At 32.7% G+C, this 18,640-nt stretch overlaps 3 protein-coding genes and 1 long non-coding RNA gene across 5 annotated transcripts; all 4 read right to left on the reverse strand.

The window, feature by feature from the left end:
• Window positions 1-1,041: 1,041 nt before the first annotated feature.
• Window positions 1,042-2,576, reverse strand: LOC128283693 (uncharacterized). Its single transcript, XR_008274099.1, has 4 exons — window positions 2,546-2,576; window positions 2,396-2,448; window positions 2,104-2,156; window positions 1,042-1,976 (listed from the first exon to the last, which is right to left on the reverse strand). It is a non-coding gene; the product is annotated as an uncharacterized LOC128283693 (long non-coding RNA).
• Window positions 2,577-2,982: 406 nt separating this feature from the next.
• LOC108470751 (uncharacterized) lies at window positions 2,983-7,140 on the reverse strand. Of its 2 annotated transcripts, none has more exons than XM_017772198.2 (7): window positions 6,025-7,140; window positions 5,109-5,244; window positions 4,962-5,015; window positions 4,786-4,877; window positions 3,912-4,144; window positions 3,553-3,723; window positions 2,983-3,410 (listed from the first exon to the last, which is right to left on the reverse strand). In XM_017772198.2, exons 1-7 carry the CDS (start codon window positions 6,681-6,683, stop codon window positions 3,313-3,315), a joined length of 1,443 nt encoding a protein of 480 aa, XP_017627687.1. In that variant the 5' UTR covers window positions 6,684-7,140; the 3' UTR covers window positions 2,983-3,312. The 2 variants fall into 2 exon arrangements, with proteins under 2 accessions (XP_017627687.1, XP_017627686.1); XM_017772197.2 differs by having other exon boundaries at window positions 5,109-5,247.
• Window positions 7,141-8,001: 861 nt separating this feature from the next.
• Window positions 8,002-10,276, reverse strand: LOC108470801 (60S ribosomal protein L24-like). The gene is made up of 5 exons (XM_017772274.2): window positions 10,149-10,276; window positions 9,040-9,115; window positions 8,850-8,951; window positions 8,519-8,667; window positions 8,002-8,423 (listed from the first exon to the last, which is right to left on the reverse strand). Exons 1-5 carry the CDS (start codon window positions 10,157-10,159, stop codon window positions 8,267-8,269), a joined length of 495 nt encoding a protein of 164 aa, XP_017627763.1. The 5' UTR covers window positions 10,160-10,276; the 3' UTR covers window positions 8,002-8,266.
• A 415-nt stretch (window positions 10,277-10,691) lies between these two features.
• On the reverse strand, window positions 10,692-16,950 carry LOC108472838 (polyadenylate-binding protein 7-like). The gene is made up of 10 exons (XM_017774395.2): window positions 16,527-16,950; window positions 15,541-15,659; window positions 15,009-15,202; window positions 14,668-14,927; window positions 14,481-14,587; window positions 14,223-14,412; window positions 13,597-13,892; window positions 13,375-13,521; window positions 13,108-13,299; window positions 10,692-11,650 (listed from the first exon to the last, which is right to left on the reverse strand). The coding sequence occupies exons 1-10, from the start codon at window positions 16,726-16,728 to the stop codon at window positions 11,453-11,455; spliced, it is 1,905 nt and encodes a 634-aa protein (XP_017629884.1). The 5' UTR covers window positions 16,729-16,950; the 3' UTR covers window positions 10,692-11,452.
• Window positions 16,951-18,640: the final 1,690 nt, after the last annotated feature.

Here is an 18,640-nt window from a genome sequence, read left to right on the forward strand (position 1 = left end):
TGAATTATTAACATCATCAAATGTTTACTCGAAAAAAATTAACATCATCAAATGTAGACAAATACTTATCGTTTTGATGATGAAATATTAAAATTTGATAAAAATCATTTTATAACTAAATTTAAATAAAACATTTCTTCATTAAATAAATTGGTTCGAATAGACTTAAATTTATAAAACTCTTATCTAAATTTTAAAATTTTAATATAATAAATTACTCTTTTACTCTCATTTAATCCACCAACCTAACCCTAATCATGAGTCAGGTCATTTGACTCAACTTGAAAGCTTACTCGAAAAGTGAAAAGATTTGGACAAAAATATAAACTTAGAAATGGGCATAAACAAAAAAACGAACCTGTTTTTAAACAGGCCAAACCTCAAATAAGATTTCTTCAACTAAAACTCTACCTAATTTTTTTTTTTTAAATCTAGGCAAGTCAAACCAAACTCAAATTTTAATATTTTTATCTAGACTGAATTTAAGTAAAATTTTAAGCCCATTATTTGGGCTAAGCTGAACCTAAACCTAAAATTCTATTGAACCATAACCCGAACGCGACCCATGATCATCTCTTCACCATCCTAATCCCCATCAACAGTTTTTTAATTTTCATCTATGAATCCTGAACTGAACACTTTCCTTTCTTCCTTCAAGGGGTAAAGATTTTTTTTTCTTTAAACAAATTTGTCTTGGATTTGTGGAATTGCAGTAAAAGAAAACTTTCATATTCCTATAATTTTTAATAAAAATAAATAATAATAAATTATTGAAATATAAAATATTTGTGTGCTATGTGAAAATAAATAATAACAAGATTAATAAAAATATAGGGACTAAATTTTAAATTTTTAAAAGTACAAAGACTTATGGTATATTTCAACCTCAAGTATCAAAATATTAATAATGAGTTATAATAAATTAATTTTATATTGTATTATAATTTAAATTGATATATTTCATATATCATAATATTAATTAATTTTAATATCATTTAAACATATATTATTTACTTTACAACATTATGACTAAAATAAATATTTTATCACATTAAAATTTTAAACCAAACTTATTAATAGCAATAAGAAAGTAGTTGATATCAAATCCTAAATTCCATCCATGAACACCCTCCCCCTCCCCTTATTAAAAATAATTAAATTTTTCATTTACATGTAAGGGCAAATACAATGGGACAGGCAAGGGTCCTGACTATTCAAAAACACAAAATTATAGTTCAGCCCTTAAATAATTAAATTATAAATTTATATATGATAAATTAAAATCCCTCCCCCAATTTTTTTTTATTTAGTCCTTTCAAAAATGAGAAAATCATAAACTAATACATGATAAAATTATAATTTAATCTCTAAAAAGATTATCAGTAAATTTCGACCCCTTCTGAAAAATTTCTAGATTCCCCCTATTTAGATACTATTAGAGGCTAAATGTTCAAAAAGAGAGGATAAAAGCTAAACTTTTCGAGAATACTCAAATAAGAGCTTTTCACACGCTTCAACCAGTTTGTAGTATAAAATTAGGCAAATGATGATTTGTTTAGAATAAAACAAATGGCAGTTATTTGAAAAGAAAAGAAAGATAAATAAAAACATAAATTGAGACTTGATAAGCGATATTTGAGAAGCCCTTATTTGATTGTTTTGAAAGGTTTAATCCTTATCCAAGCGATTCATAAAAAATTCGGTCCTATTTTGAACATTTAGCCTACCCTAGAAGACTAGTTATTAAATATATATGTGTATTCCATCATTAAAAGTGTAGAGGAACCATTGGGTTTTCCAAGGCATCAGATTCTTACCGAATGTTTTCCATCTTCTTGCTCCGAGCTGATTCCCCGATGTAATCTGAAAGGCAAAAGTATTCTACATCATCCTTCTATCCGTATTGAATTCCACCATTTCCCAACCTCTTAACAAGAACAAAAGCTCCATCAATGGTTTTGAGTTTTGAAACCATCCTATCAATACATAAGAACCAATGTAAATGAGGATCCAATGAGCTTTTATTAGATTTGTCATGCACACACTTCATACTAAATAGAAATCGAAGTATTGGAACAAATGGCATCGGTTTAGAGTTCTCACCTATGTTGCTCTGAGTCTTCATTTTTCTTCAACTATCCATGTTTGACATATATCTGAACACCAATACAAGGATATGAAAACATAATCATATATACTAACACTCGAACTTCCTAACAAGAACACAAGCTCCATCAATGGTTTGAGTTCTTGAAACCATCCTATCAATACATAAGAACCAAAGCAAATGGGGATCCAATGAGTTTTTATTAGATTTGTCATGCGACACTTCATACTAAATAGAAATGTAAGTACTGTAAGAGATGTTTTCATAGCACCGGGTCGGAATTCTCACCTATATTGCTCCGAGTCTTCATTTTTCTTTAACTATCCATGTCTGACATATATCTGAACACAAATATGAGGATATGAATCTCTAAATACATGAACACCAAAACATACCCATATATACTAACACCTGACCGCAAGTAAAACAGGTTCTCACCCTTCTACACCATCCTTCACAATCCGCATTGAATTCCACCATTTCCGAACCTCTTAACATGAACAGAGGCTCCATCAATAGTTCTGAGTTCTCGAAACCATCAGATCAATACATAAGAACTAATGTAAATGAGGATCCAATGAGCTTTTATTAGATTTGTCATACACACGCTTCATACTAAATAGAAATGGAAGTATTGTAAGATATGTTTCATAGCATTGGGTTGGAGTTCTCACCTATGTTGCTCTGAGTCTTCATTTTTCTTTAACAATCCATGTTTGACATATATCCGAACACGAGTACTAGGATATCTCTCTAAATACATGAACAACAGAACATTCCCATATAAACACTAACACCCATGTGCGAATAACCTAGGTTCTCACCCTTCTAATTATCAGAATCTCGAGATAAACAATAATCGAAATTGTCAGCAATTCAAGAAATGGATCTATAAATTTGCAAATAATAAAATTTATGATACATTGTTGACAATAATAAGTTTCATTTAAGACAACTTCCTACTTACTTCTAATTCTAATCTATGAGTATTATCAGTGAACTAGAAATCTCACAGATGTCTTTTTTGTAAATCAGTAATGGTACATTGCAGCAACCATCTTCCATAGGTGATGATTCAATAAGTTGATACTATTTCTAATGCATTTAAATACACTAGATATTGACGCCATAAGAATTATGGATTTACGATAAAGTTGGCAAGCTGGACTTATATCGATGGTCACAACAACTGGGAATGCATTGGATCAGCTTATCCTTCCAGTTTGATCGATCAACGTACCAACTTGGTCTCCGCATAATGCTTTCGAGATGTTTCCAGGCTGAAGAAGATTAAAGACCACAACTGTACCAAAGTAAATTGATTTAGTTCGGATGAGATGGTCTTAGATGTAACCTTGGATTTAGAAACTTACATCGGTAGCTATTCATAAAAATTCAGGAACATGGAATACAAACATGAAGCATGGTTTGACAAGAATACCAACCTGGAATGCCATTTTCTTCACAGAAGGTCAATGACATCATGTCCATGGTTGTGGCACCTCTTGAGACTAGATCTCGAAAGGAGATGTGTTCAAATGTAGCATTGTTGTCCTGGGAATGACAGTCATAAACACCATCGACATTCGTACCTTTAACAACTGCCTCGGCATGAACTGAAGTGAAAGTAGTAGTAGTAGTAGAAGTAGACATGTCAAATGTTGAGAGCCCCAAGAAAAATGAAGGAAAAATGTGTTCGCATGTGCACAAGTGTTCCGTGTTAGAGATGTAAAGGGATCAAAAAGAGAGTGCCATTATAGTTCAAGAAATTGAATTGAAAGAAAACAGAAAGAGACGGGCATACTTTCTGAAGCTCGAAGTGCTGCAGCTGTATCAGTAGAAAAGAGTGGGTTTCCAGTGCCAGCACCAATGCCACCAAATATTACAACTCTACCTTTTTCAAGATGACGTATGGCCCTTACCCGGCTGTACGGTTCTGCCTCTTGCACAGAAAATGCCGTTTGCACGCAGGCCTGAACACCCATCTTCTCCAACAACGATTGCAGTAGTATAGAATTCATCACGGATGCCATCATGCTGCAGTATATTGCAGAATCGTGGCTTTGATTAGTTTCATAACACAATATGAACACGCAAGTGCATAAACAAATTTATTTGGAAGCAACATGACCACCATAGTACACTTCAAGGAACTACTTCTGATATCATTAGCCCATTAAGATTGAAAGTCCAGATAACAAACGGATTCATTAGCTCTGGTTTTTTCTTTTGACCCACCCCATCATTTTCAATGTTTATTCAATATAACATGCCTACGTTTCTCCAACTCTTCATTTTTCCTAAGGTATCCATACCCGAAACATATTCAAGCATGAGTATGGGGATATGATCCTCCCTCCAAATACATAAAAAAACATGAAAACAGTAAGCATACTCCTGTAAACACGTATCCATATCCAACACTTAAACCCGAACCCAAGTAATATAGTATAACATACAACAAGCTTACAAGCATACATATTATGTATAACACCCAACTAAAATCATTTCTGGAAACAACTGAGAAGTATTGGCTTATAATCATACCCCAAAGAACTATAAAACTATCAAAGACACCTATATATCAAGCAAGCCTAGTTTTACAGCCTCATTATAGGTTTAAGCATTAGACTCAATTTATATTCAACATTAAACAAAAGTTGGTTTGCAGACATTACCCAATTTGATATGCAGTACTTCTATCTAAACCGGTAGCCGCAACCCACGTGTCTCCGCAAAAGAAATTGCGACCTCCAACAACAATTGCTACCTTGAATATCACCCAAAAGAATTGCATTTTAAAAGAATTGCAAATATCCGCAATCATAAGAGATAAAAAGGCAGTAACAATTACCTCTACACCGAGGCGGCAAGCAATTGCAACTTCCCTAGCAATCAGCATTGCCACCTGATAATGAGAAAAAAACAGCATATTAGAGAATGCAAATTCACAACCATATTATCACAATTCCAAACTTTATATAAGAAACTCATGGTGAACCTTGGGGTCGATATTGGGAGGACCGGTGCAAGCAAGAGCGGCGCCACTAATTTTGAATACCACTCTGCGCCATTTAGGACTTTTTGATTTCATGGTAATCATCTGACCTACAGGGTTTGGTGCAGCTGAAGTATATCTGCTGATCAAACAACCATGAATGCGTCTCTATCGTTATGAAAAGAACAAATATACAAGACAAGATCTTTAATCACAAACTAGGGCATCAACATTTTCATTACAAGCCATAGTCAAGAACAATATCAAAAGATAGAACCCTTCAAATACAAATTTACTACAATGAAGCAATAAAATCAATAGAGACTCGAATTTCATTGAAACAACTCGAAAATAGCATCATTTTCAAATGAACTCCATAAAAGAGTGAAACTGAGACTATTAAAACCAACATCAGAGTGCCTCAAAGCGTCTGAACAAGCAAACTGTGGAAACTGAAAATTTTGCGCACGATTGAACTCAACCCCATGACCTAAAACACATACTCCTCAGTTTTCACGGTTCACCTGTTTAGGCACTCCAAAACACTCATTTGTGAGCCTGCCAAAGCTCTTCGTGGTGTTGCAAGATAAAACCCCGATTGGAGACAATACCAGACTTGTTGAGAGTCCAACCCCACAACAAGTTTGATTGTTGATAACTATTATTAACAGTCTAGCAGTTGCTGGCAAATATTAGCAACAGATTCTAAGTGGAAGCAGATATGAATCTATGAATGTCTCGAAATCTACATTACTTATATGGACAACGGATTAAGAAACCCAAATTTCATTATTCGAATTTGCTTTACTTTTTTTGCGATTTGAATATCCTGAACAACCATTTGTCTAAATTTACTCCCTAACCTTGAGAAACACTAGCAAAATAATAACCATAAAAGGAAATGGAATCAAAATTATACCTTTTGGATTGTCTAACAACGGTTCCCGGAGAAGCGCTACCCTTTTCTTCTTCAACCACCGCCTTTGCAGGCAGAGAATTACCAACAATCTCTTCCATTTTCTTAAACCAAGGCCAATGACTCGCCGTGATGCCACCATCACTCATCCTATGCCTCTCAAGCTTATACCGTTTCTTCAGATTATCAACCTTGTTCTTGCACTGCTCCACACTCTTGCTCTGCTTCTCGCACCGCTCGCTAACTGCCGCCGCCACCTCTTCCCAATCCCTTCCTCTAAGATTCCCCCTGTTCAGCTGCGTTAACTTCTCCATATACGCCTCCAACAAACACCCGATCGCGGCATCGCTCCATTCTTCCCTGTCTTTCCGGTACTCAGTCGTCGCCGATTGCTTCGATCTCTTCAAAACTCCATCGTTTATCTCTTCTTGGTCCCTCCTCTTCTCGATCCGTACATCGGAGGACGTTGCGTTACTACTGTTGTTGTTAACGAAGTTGGCTCCGCGGAAAGCAGAATCAGAGTCATCATCGCCGTTGTGGTTATCGGGTGGCGGCGCCTGGACCTGCGCGTAAGAATGGTGGTGGTGGAGAACGTGGTGGTGGCTAGGGTTAGTTTCGTGGTCGTCGATGAGAGAAAACTCGTCGTCAACGGAAGAAGCCATAGGCGGACGTTACGGACGGAAGACGTTAGAGGAGGAAGGAGAGGTGAGAGTAGGGGGGTTGATGGTTTTGACGGAACATGATGGGCCGTGACGGTTCCGTTAAGTACTGAGGGAAAGAAGGAAAATGGATCGGGCAAGTGTGTGGGACCCGTGTAGGTATGGGTCGGGTTAGATTCGATTTGACAAATTTGGGCCTTTTTGGAGACAGCAGACAAAATTGGGTTCATTATGGGCCTCTCATAGAAGTTTTTACCCAGGCAAAAAATTTATAAGGGCAAATTCCATCTAAGGTTATTAAATTATTAATAAATTATATTTTAATTACTTTACTTAGCAAAGTTATAAAATGGTCACTACATCATTCAAAGGTTTTTATTTAAATCACCAAGCTGTTAAGATTGTTATTGTATGGCTTGCACCAATCGAAGATTCTTCTCTCCTTTCTGTTCACTCATCTTTGACACTAATTAACAGATTGACTTGGATCTAAAATATATTCTAATCCAACAATGTTGATCATTAAATCATCACTTGTAGTTCACTTACTAAATTTAAAAAAAAATTAACAACCTATTAACTTAGATAAATTCTTTTGAATAATTTAATAACTCAAGTGAAAACTTTTAAATAGTTAAATAATTATTTTACAACTTTTTAAAATTCAATGACCAAAACATACGACTTTAAATGAACCAAGCTTGAGCGAACAAACTTCTGTTCATGCTCATTAAGAACTTATTCATATTCAGTTTGTATTTGGTAAGAATTTCAAATTTTTGTTCATGTTCGCTTATTTATAATTATACAAATTTATGTTTGTTTAACATATTCATTTAACTTAATCGAACATTAAACAAATATGTTCATGAAATATAATTGAACATTTTCATGAATAATGTTAATGAATAATAAACAAATAAACAACAAATAAATACATACAAACAGATATTATTTTAATATTTTTATAAAAAAATCATCAACAAATAAACGAGCCATAACGAGCTTGTTTGTAAATATAAACGAACAAAAAAAAAACCTCTATTCATGTTCATTCGCTTATTAAACAAACATAAAAAATTTATTCATACTTATTTATTTAACTTAATAAACGAACATAAGCAAAAAATTCACTAACTTCGTCAGACGTTCTGTTCATTTACACCTCATACAAAACATAATTTACATATAATAAAATAGAGCAGGGCTTTATGTTTTATTTTTAGATTTAAAATATCCTTCATACTCGTACTCAAGCTTATAAATAGTTTAAATTAAATATCAATTTAATTAATTCGAATTCATAAATCAACAACATAACTTCTTTAAATTAAAAAAAATCCATAAAATTACTTGATAACTTGAATTCAACATGAGGTCACGGTACATAATAAGCATAAAACAAAAAAAAATCCATAAAATTACTTGATAACTTGAATTCAACATGAGGTCATGGTATATAATAAGCATAAAATAAAAAACAACATAACCAAAAAGCCAATTCATACCATACAATGCTTTCATTAAATTTGAAAATACTACCTATTTTCTCAGGGAAGGGAAAAAGGGGAAGATAAACTAGCCACTCAGCGCTTTCCACCGCCACCGCCGAGCTTGGCACCTTTCGGTGCACCACCCTTAGGAATGTTACCTTTGCCCTGCGTCTTTTGTTGCTTCGCCGCTACTTCGGCTTTCTTTGCTTTCTTTTCATCCTTGGTTTTCTTGATCCTTTCCTTGATTTCTCTGCACAATAGGTGGTGTTATAAACGTCCAAATTCAGCAACGAGAAAGATGAAAGAACAAATGAAAGTGATACATCAAAGGAAGAAACCACACACCGGAGTGCAGCTTCCCGAGCAGCGTCACGAACTTCAGGTTTCTCGCTCCTCTTCTTTTGGATAACCTCTAAGGTGGCACCGACAATGGATCTGGAGTATGGCTTCTTTGTGGCACGTCTCCTCTTCTTAACAGCCTCTTGAGCAATGTCCTACATGTACGTATGGTCACTATTATTAAAACCAATAAAACTTTTATCCGATAAATGATTGGAATAAAATGAGGTTCATGATAGTAATAAAAGCCAACTATTAAGTAAAAAATAAATTTACTTGCAACCAAGATGCAATTCTGAAACCAAAATGAAAGTGGGTTCACAAAGCTGACACTCACCTTCTTATGCTGCTTCCTATACATGGCTGTCCATGTAAGTTTTGATGGCTTCAAACGGTTGTGGAAGTACCTCTTGCATTTTGAGTTTGAAAAAAGGAAAACCTTAACAAGTCCATGCAAAAGGCAGTTAATAATCAGCAAGGATATCGGAATATCAACCACTTCAAAATAGAATTGGATGGAAATTTACCTGAGAATCAGAACGAATAAATCTGATGCCTTTTCCTGGGTATATCTTGGCACCACTAAACCGACAAAGCTCCGTCCTAACATGCCAACATATAAAAAAATAAGTGTAGGGTTTGAGAAATTCAAAATCCAAAATTTGGCATAATACAAGAAAGTTTAAACATAATGCAAATTTCGGCAATGCAATTTTAAACCAAATCTTATGCATCCCTACTTCTGAGTTTCAAGCTTATTTCGAAAAACAATCACCATTAACATAAACAGAATTCTACATACAATTACCCCTTACACTAGCTCTTGATTGCAAAAACATAATATCCATCTTATAGACCATGGTATGAAGCGGGAGCAAGTTAATTTCCCATTTCCAACTTGTAAGCTGCTCTAGTACTCTTCATTTTTCCAAAAATACCCGTATTAGAAACTTGTATTTCAAGCAATGTTCAACAGATTCTTGGGCATGGATATGACATTAATATACTCCAAAGATTCCCAAATACATGAAAAAACATACTTATGAAGCATACATATACATATCTTACACAAAAACCCGAGTCCAATTAACATTACCACCAAATATATGTAAAACTTAAATGAGAAAACTCGAACCCATATCCACCATTCATCAGCAGCAACATAGCCGACAAAAAATATTATTTATAGAGCTACTATCCAATAAGCTAAAACAGACAAACAGATATATATTTTCACAATGAAACTAATCGATTGCCTTAAACACCATATAGTGTTCCAATCAATCAAATTACAACAGGCATTAAAACATTTTCCTTTCGTTAATTCACAACTATTAGCTTCATTGATCAAATCCTATGTACATGATCGATTGAAAAATGTAAAATTTCAAGGACGAAATTTAAATACAAAACCGGTTAACATTGAAATTAACAAGTAAATATAACCTAAAAAACCAAAAAATTAATCAGGTTTTCAGATTGCAGGCCGAAATGTAATGAAATAAAAGGCAGATCCATTTTTCCCCAAAAAAAACGAAACTAAAGAAACAATATTTCAAGAACAGATCATTAAATTCATGGTATATATAAAGAAATTTAATTGAAATCGAAGGAATAGAAGAATGGAGAAGCGTACTTGAGAACCATCGCTGCTACTCTCTGTTACCTGTTTTCTTTTTACTATGCAAACCCTAGAAACCCTAGCAACGTTGTTATTTATATATAGATAAAGAGTTGCGAACAAAAACTTGTTTATTAAATTACGAAATTACCCAATCAATGAATGGGCCTTATAGAGTACTTCGGCCCGTAAAAATCATGGCTGAGTAGCATAGATAGCCCGTAATTTTATTTGTTATTTGGGTTAATTTCACTTAACGCCTCTAAACTATTGCTTGAATTTTAAATTAGTCCCTAAACTTCATAGAGCTTTAATTGAGTCTTTCAAGTGTCTGCCAGATCTTTCCGTCATTCTAATTTAGTTGTTAAATAAAATGAAATATATTTAAAAATATGTCATTTCTATTAAATATTTAATAATTATATATTTTTACTACTATTATATTTCTTTCTATTAAATTTTTAATTATAAATAATTTAACATTTTTAATATTTATAGTGTAATATAATATATTTAATTTTATATAATATAAAATACAAATAAATAAAAGAATAGGAGAAAAAAATAATAAATTTAAGTTAAAAAATAAACTTGAAAATGAGTCCAACTAGAATTTTGAATACTAAAACTCGAGTTTACACCATCCTAATCAATGTACGGTCTTCTAAGTCTTCCACCTCACTCGGTGGTTGATTATGGACATAGATGCCAATCCCTTGTAGAAAAGCCAACGAAGCCATTCTGCCTACTGCCCTGTTGCCTTCACAGTGAACATGAGATATACCCTTAACAACCAGTCCCGGTGCAGCAGCTTCCAAATATCCTGCAATATCGCATTGCTACCATCACTCCTGATCTGTTCATTAATTAGCTGGGCAGCCACTAGGTTGTCTGATCCCAAAGTGATCCTCCGCGTACCCGTATTCTAAACTTGCATCAACCCATCATAAATTTCCCATAATTTGGTCTCAACAATAGTGCAAATACCGAAATTGTGGGTAAAACCAGGTTTCCAATCTCCATTATGATCGCATATAATGCCCCTGCTGTAGCAAGCCCCAGTTGGAGTTGTCTTGCACCATCCATATTTTTTTTCAAAGTCCAAAAATTATATATACCAATAAAAAAAATATACTTTTAACAAATAATATAAATAATCCTAAGAAGAAAAAACTAAAAAAAAAAAAAGAGTACTGTTGACATACTTTTGAAAGTCAACTACACTTGGATATTAAAAACGAAAAAAAAAAAAAACAAGAGCTGAACATCCATGGAGTCTATCATTGAAATGCTTGTGACAGGCATATATTTGTTGTGATTCAATTGACAGCAACACCAGCTGAAAGGAAATTGGGATGAAGGGCATCTTGGCCTGTCACTTTAGCATTTGAAAGCTTAAGAACCCCAACAGCTTCTTCCACTTTAGCTGCTAATGATTCTGGTGATTCTAATAAAAGCAACAGTTCTGAATTGTCCATTTCTAATAGCATCCCTGTGATCTTTGGAACCAAATCAGGCTGTAAAAACAAAGCAAAATAAGAGAAAAATGTGTTAGTATAGGAAGTATTCGTGTTTAATACAAAACAAGGGATAATGATTTGGGTGTACATTATACGGACACAAGAGTGAGCGCTGAATATGAGTATGCGTTAAACACAAATATGTTTTGCTTGGTAAAAAAATGTCATAAATTTCTATACTATTAACAATTGGACATGAATTTCAAAATCTAAAAATTAGAGGAGCTAAATTCTTGGAAATAAAAACACAGAAATTAAATTCTAAATTTTTAAGGAGTAAAATAACTTATGACATATAAGTTGTCTATATTCACGAATAAAGGTTTTAGCCCCGCATTTTGTCTATGCTCAGTTTTAGCCCCTCATTTTGTTTCTCAAGTTCGAGGAAAGTCCTCCAAATAGGTTTATAAAGTTCAGGGAGCACTTTGCCACCAAGGAAATGTTTAATATTTAGCCTTGGTGGGGTTCGAACCAATAAACCACTAATACCATATCAGGGCATGGTTTGAACCTCACTAAGGCCAAACACTAAACATTTTCTTGGTGGTAAGGCACTCCCTAAACTCTATGGATTTGTTTGGGCTCTCTTCAAAATTGAGAGACAAAACTCGGGATTAAAACTAATCATAGATATCCCACAAACACAATAACTCTACTGTTTAAGGGTCTGATCAACTACTTAACGGACGACACTTCAAAGACTTCTCTCGAAAGAGAGCCGACTCCCTCCACATGCTCAATTTTGAAATAGTTAAGAACTGAAGAGATAGGTTAAACTAGAAAAATTGGAAAATAGGGCTTAATTTGTCTAATTTTGATACTGGCAGGAACCTAAGAGGCATTAAAACCAAAAAAGATTTTGAGGGGGCCAAGGCTCCATTTATCCAATTTCAAAATCAAGAGGGGCCTAAAAGGCATTTAACCCAAAAAATTTGGACGGCCAAGGCTCAATTAATCCAATTTTATAAATTGGGAGGGACGTAAAAGTTGGGGGATGAGTTCAGAGCTACCTATATTTTTGCAGTGATGTTTGATCAAGACTGGACCAGTTAGATCATGAACCAATCTGATATATTCTCTCAAAAAATAGTATTAAATCGATTGAACTATTAATCGGTACGAATTAATTGAATTGATTGAACCGAAACTTTTTATAATTTTTTAATGGTAGTGATCGAATCGGAGAATTGGTGGCTTAACCAATTCATCCACCGGTCCGGTCCTAAAAACATTAAAATTTTCCAATAAGTACTACTTTTTCTTGTTCTACAACAAACCATCTGCAATAGCTTTATTTGATATATTATGCGAGGATATGATCACTCAAGTATTGAAAAAAACAAATATAATATTAAATATATTCAGACAATCGTGTTCGACATATACCCGTATTAGAAGCTCATTGAAGAATCAAGTAACACGGTCTAGTATTATAGGGTGTAGAAATTAATTACCTGGTGCTTTTGAACAAGTGGATAAAGTCTTTCACCAAGTATTGTTTTTTGCTGTTCAGGTGAAGCAGCAGCAAGCATACTACTCAGTATCTCAGTCTCTTGTGTCAAAGCTGCTGCTGCAGCACCACCACCGGACCCTTTGTTCATTTCTCGAGCTTGACCATTCGGTACAGATTTAGCTTGTCCAGTCTGCTGCAAAATGAAATGTCGGAGCAATGTAGACTCGAAAACATATAAAAAGGAGAGGAAAAAGAATGAAAAAACAACCTGTTGGTTACTTTGATCTTTTGAGGAAGTCACTGTTTGATTCTGTTGTTGCAATTGCGGCACATATGTAACGGAATGAGAACCTCCAAAAGTGTTGCCGTTCATCTGACCACGGTTTGGCCTGGTTTGTCTTGGAGCAGTAGGGAACTATCACATGGTATAGTAAGTACTCATATTCGTATAGTTCGAACCGCTAACGTACTTGTATATAAATACACATACCAGGGGAAGTGATGAGTATTGAAAGACTGGTCTGGTTGGTGGTGCAAAGCCATTAGCTCTCCATCCTGGCCTTAAACCTAAAGGTTGGTGCATCATCCCGGGCCTTAGGGGTACTTGTGAAACAAAGCCAGTTGGAGATGCGTAGTAAAACGGAGGGTATCCTCCCGGGAGAACAACCGTTGAAGGCCCTGCTAATCCAGGCATACGTTGAGCATACTGAAGTTGCAATTGTGCTTGTCTATCCTCTTTCCTTTGAGCTATCGCGACGTACAATGGCTTGCGGTGAAACATATATCCTATGGAATGTAGGGATGAGATATAATTGACAAAAACAATAAGGCAATGAAACTTAAGAAGCAAGTAACGTGTGTATAACTTCCTAAATGCTCTCCATTTCGATTTTAATCACTAAAGGTAGCTCGTAAAAGTTATAAAGACTCATTTAGCTTTACCATGAAAAGTGCTGACAGCTCGGTTTAACTTATCATATATCCTTTAACATATGGAAATGCAGGGATGAAACTTAAGAAGCAAGTAACATATGAATAACTTCCTAGATGCTCTCCATTTCGATTTCAATCACTAAAGGTAGCTCATTAAAGATATGAAGACTCGTTTATCTTTACCATGGAACGTGCCGACAGCTTTAGCGGCCTCCTCCGGAGCAGAGAAACAGACAAATCCGAAACCTTTGTTTATTCCTTTGTCATCTCGCATAAGTTTTGCAGACGTAATCGTACCACATAGACTGAAAAGGTCTCTCAGCTCATCATCGGTGACATCATCATCAATGTTCTTCACATAAACATTCGAAGCCTGAAATTTCGAAAATGGTAAACAATGGTGATCATGAATTGCATCATGTAGAGAAAAACTTAGCTTACTTTATATTTCATAATCTGCTCCTTTCGTCGTTCCTCAAACTGATTCCGCAATATTTGCTCCCGTTCCACTTTCTTTTGTGCCCTTGCTACATATAGAACTTTTGAACCTAATAATACAACCATGCATCAACATAAAGTAAACCGTATTAAGCGTCGCTCGCTTTAAGTGTCGGATATAAGAATGTACCGAGTTGTGATCCGTTCATCGATTCCATTGCCTTCTTAGCGTCATCAGGACATTCGAAATTCAGAAAACCAAAACCTCTCGAGGTTCCATTTTCATCCCTTGCTACAACCAAGCAAGCAATTTTCCCAAACTCGGAAAATTTCTCTTGTAAAACCTCTTCATTGATATCTGGATCCAAGTTCTTCACATACAAATTTGTATATTTAACATCAGGACTTGGTAGAACCCTATCACACTTTTTCATAAATTTCCCGACATATCTGTTCCCAAAAAACAAGAATTAAACATTCATTTCAAGAAGAGATAAATAACAATTAAAGAGAACGGGAAATTCACATTACATTTCCTTATCACCAATCATGGTATTATCAAGCTTTTCAATTGCAGCATTTGCAGATTCCTCTGATTCAAATTGAACAAATCCATATCCCATGCTTTTACCATCTTCAAATGTGGCAACTTTGCAAGATATTACATTCCCAAACTTTTGAAATAACTCTTGTAACCCCACACTATCGATTGATTCACTTAGATTCTGAATAAATACCAACAAATCCACATTCAAATTTTCCACTAATGAAAGTAAAAGTAAGTATAGTTGAGGGGATCAGCTCATTCGGAAAAAGTTTTCGAAGTGTCGTCCGTCCGGCAGTTAATTCGGTTTTCAACATCCAATGGTGTTATCTCCATGTAGGGATTTTATCTCCATGGTTCCTCGGTTGGTGGAGATAGATACCTGCAAGACTAGGGAGTACTGTACATGACTATTCTGATACAGCTATATGACGAATGGCACTTCGAAGACTTCTTCAAAAGAAATCAATCATCTAAATACATATATAGTTAAATGAAGAACATAAAAAGATTTTGTACCTTAACAAACACATTTCCAACTCCACTTTTTCTTGCATCAGGATCTCTAAGTGACCATGTCACCCTTATCATTTTCCCATTAAGCATGCTGTGATTCATTTTCTCCATTGCAAAATGTGCTAAGCCATATCAAAACAGGAAAAATATGAAACAGGTTAACTCATTGACAATTTTTTTTTTATTTGGAGAAATGTATTAATCATGTCAATTGAGCTATGATTTAATTAACATTAATTTTAAATTTAATTATTAAATAATTTTTATTTTTTGGATGATAGTGGAAATTTTCACTAATGCATTTGCTCTAAAGTAGTTTATTATAGCAAAATAATACTCAAGGATAGATGGTTTTAAAACATTATAATAACAAAAATTTGTCCCCAAGTTAATTCAGGATTTTGTCTAATACTGCTTGTAGAGTAGATATTGTTTCAACTGCGGATTCCTAAAACAAAAACATTTATTGAAATAGACTGTATACGCCCCCAACCTGTATAGCATATAGGTCATTATGGGGAAGCGTAGTCCCACTTGATCCAGTTCCCTAAAAATTGACCTAGGTCCAAAGTCAAAGCTTACCAATGGCAAATGATCACCATTTCATTTTGGTAGGTACATGATCTTGACTCCAATAATATATTGGCTCTATAAACTTATATTTTAGATAATCTTTTCAAGCACTTAACTTTTTATAAAATTATTAAGCAAAACTCAGGCTCATTCCCAAATAATAAAAATTCATTGAAGAATTAATTGACTCTTGATAAATATTACTTCAAAATTTTCTTTGAAAACTTCATTCAACAATATACATATCAAATAACATAATTTTTAATACTAATTGAATTAAAATATATATCTAAACAGAAATTTAAAATCAATCAGAACAGAAAATTCTTAGAAGATAAAATTAGTGAAAAATGTCATATATAAATCAAAATCCAAATGAAAACATTAGATAGTTTAAAATTAACAACAAATCATACCATCCTGAAGAGAACTGAAATTAACGTAGCCATAACAAAGAGACCTTCCCGTCGACGAATCTCTACAAACACGAACAGACGATATTCCCTTAAACTCATTAAAAGCGTCGAAGAGAGTGCCATCGGTGATATCGGGATGCAAATCTCCGACATATAATGAAACCGTCGACGCCGGTAACGTCACCGCCGATGGAACCGCCATTGATCTTCCACTATATACCAATATCGCAAAAACGATTTCACTCAAAAATCAAATCAATTTTTCAATGGAAACTTTTGAGAAATGGGGTTTCAGTTTTGGATTTAATTCTTCTTTCCTTTTTTATTTAGTGAATGATTAATGAAGAAAAAAATTTTGGATTTTGTATTCAAAGAGATAATAAAGACTACATTTTTTTTTTTCCTTTTTTTGCATGGGAGTTTCAACTGTAAGGAAGGTAAGATCCGTTACATTATGCGCTTTTTCTGTAATTTTTTTATTTTTACAATTTCACAAATTTATTTTTTAATTAGATAATATAGATTTTCCTTTAAATATATTTAAAATAAATAATATACTTGATAATTATGAGTGCATTTAGAAATTATCTATCAAAATTGAAAATTTTGAAATATTAAATAATTATTATTATAGAAATTTATCAGAAATGATAAAATATTGTATTTTATTTTATTTTTAAAAAATTAATAGTAACAGGTGAGTAAATACTATATTTTATTTTGGAAAAGGATTTACATTTGTGAAAATAAAAGTTCAAAGGTATAAATAAATGTAAAAATGAAAAAGTGAGTTACCCTAAAAGAATGCTTCAAAATGAAAAAAATTAAAGTTTAAACCTATAAAAGGTAAAATCTCACTGTTATTTTAGGGAAACAATTGCTCATTAGGCTTTCATTTGCATACACATGTCATCTATAGCTTATTTATATCCACTCACTAAAATTATTTCTCATCGGATTTAAAATTTTGTAATAATTTAATAATTTTTATTTAATTTTTATATTATAATAATTATTTTATTTTAATCAATATATTTAAAATTAAAATTAAAATATATAATAAAATATTTTTTACTTTGCTTCTTTAAATGTTAGACACATATTTTAAATCAATTTTTGGATCAACTATTTGAAATATAATCTCTATAATTTATAATATATATAAAAATTCAACGGAAATATTTTTATTTTTTATAATATCATTAAATTAATATTTAAAAATAATTATAATATTTAATTTAAAATTATTAATTAAAAGAGTTAAAATGAAATAAAATTTTGTGATAATTATATATTTAAAATAAATATAAGTTAACATAAATTTATGATAATTACGTATTTAAAGATAATTTAAATTTAAATTTAAATTATAATTATTAATTAAAAATTGTACCCATTTTAAAATGAAGTTATCACTTGAATAGAGCTTTAATCATGAAACATAGTAATGTATATAGGTTAAAAATGCTTTAATTAATATTTGAAAATTTTATTATAATATTTGAAAATAAAATTATACACAATGTACGTCATTAGGGGTGAGCATTCGATTAAATCAAGTTAAATTGAGTCAAGTCGAATCAAAAACTTTGAATTAGTCAAATTTTACTTATGAATTATTATAAAATTAATATCTAAAAATATCAAATGTAAAAAAAAATTAAACATGTGTCATGTAAATAATTTTTAAAATATATGAATTAACATAAAATCAATGGTCAAAAATTTCATGTGTCAACAAAAAACTAAACACATGTCATGTAAACAATAGTTTACAAAATATATTTAAATGTGTTTCTTAAAGCAAATAGAAATTATTCCTTTTAAAACAATCCTTAAATATAAAAAGTTTGAAATTAAAATAAAATAAAAAGATAAATGGGGTTCCAATTCTGAATTTGATTTTTTTACCTTTTATTTGGTGAGTGATTAATGAAGAGAAAAAAATTAGAATTTTAAATTCAAAGATGATAATAAAGGGTAGAGTATTTTATTTTCTTTTTCTTTTTTGCATGGGATGTTGAACTATAAGCGATGTAAATTCAGTTACATTACATGTTTTTTTTAGAGTTTTACTTTTAAAATTTCACAAATTTATTTATTTTAATTAGATA

This window comes from Gossypium arboreum, chromosome 11 (genome assembly GCF_025698485.1).
Source record: "Gossypium arboreum isolate Shixiya-1 chromosome 11, ASM2569848v2, whole genome shotgun sequence".
Classification (NCBI taxonomy): Eukaryota; Viridiplantae; Streptophyta; class Magnoliopsida; order Malvales; family Malvaceae; genus Gossypium; species Gossypium arboreum.

Coding starts and splice junctions, on each gene's coding strand:
- LOC108470751 (XM_017772197.2), bottom strand. CDS start 6,683: ATGGCTTCTTCCGTTGACGACGAGTTTTCTCTCATCGACGACCACGAA. Junction 5,016..5,108: donor CTCCCAATATCGACCCCAAG/GTTCACCATGAG, acceptor TCTCATTATCAG/GTGGCAATGCTGATTGCTAG. Junction 3,724..3,911: donor AGCACTTCGAGCTTCAGAAA/GTATGCCCGTCT, acceptor CTTTCACTTCAG/TTCATGCCGAGGCAGTTGTT.
- LOC108470801 (XM_017772274.2), bottom strand. Junction 8,952..9,039: donor TTATTCGTTCTGATTCTCAG/GTAAATTTCCAT, acceptor GGACTTGTTAAG/GTTTTCCTTTTTTCAAACTC. Junction 8,424..8,518: donor GCTCGGGAAGCTGCACTCCG/GTGTGTGGTTTC, acceptor CCTATTGTGCAG/AGAAATCAAGGAAAGGATCA.
- LOC108472838 (XM_017774395.2), bottom strand. CDS start 16,728: ATGGCGGTTCCATCGGCGGTGACGTTACCGGCGTCGACGGTTTCATTA. Junction 14,928..15,008: donor ATGATTGGTGATAAGGAAAT/GTAATGTGAATT, acceptor TTTTGGGAACAG/ATATGTCGGGAAATTTATGA. Junction 13,522..13,596: donor AATACTCATCACTTCCCCTG/GTATGTGTATTT, acceptor ACCATGTGATAG/TTCCCTACTGCTCCAAGACA.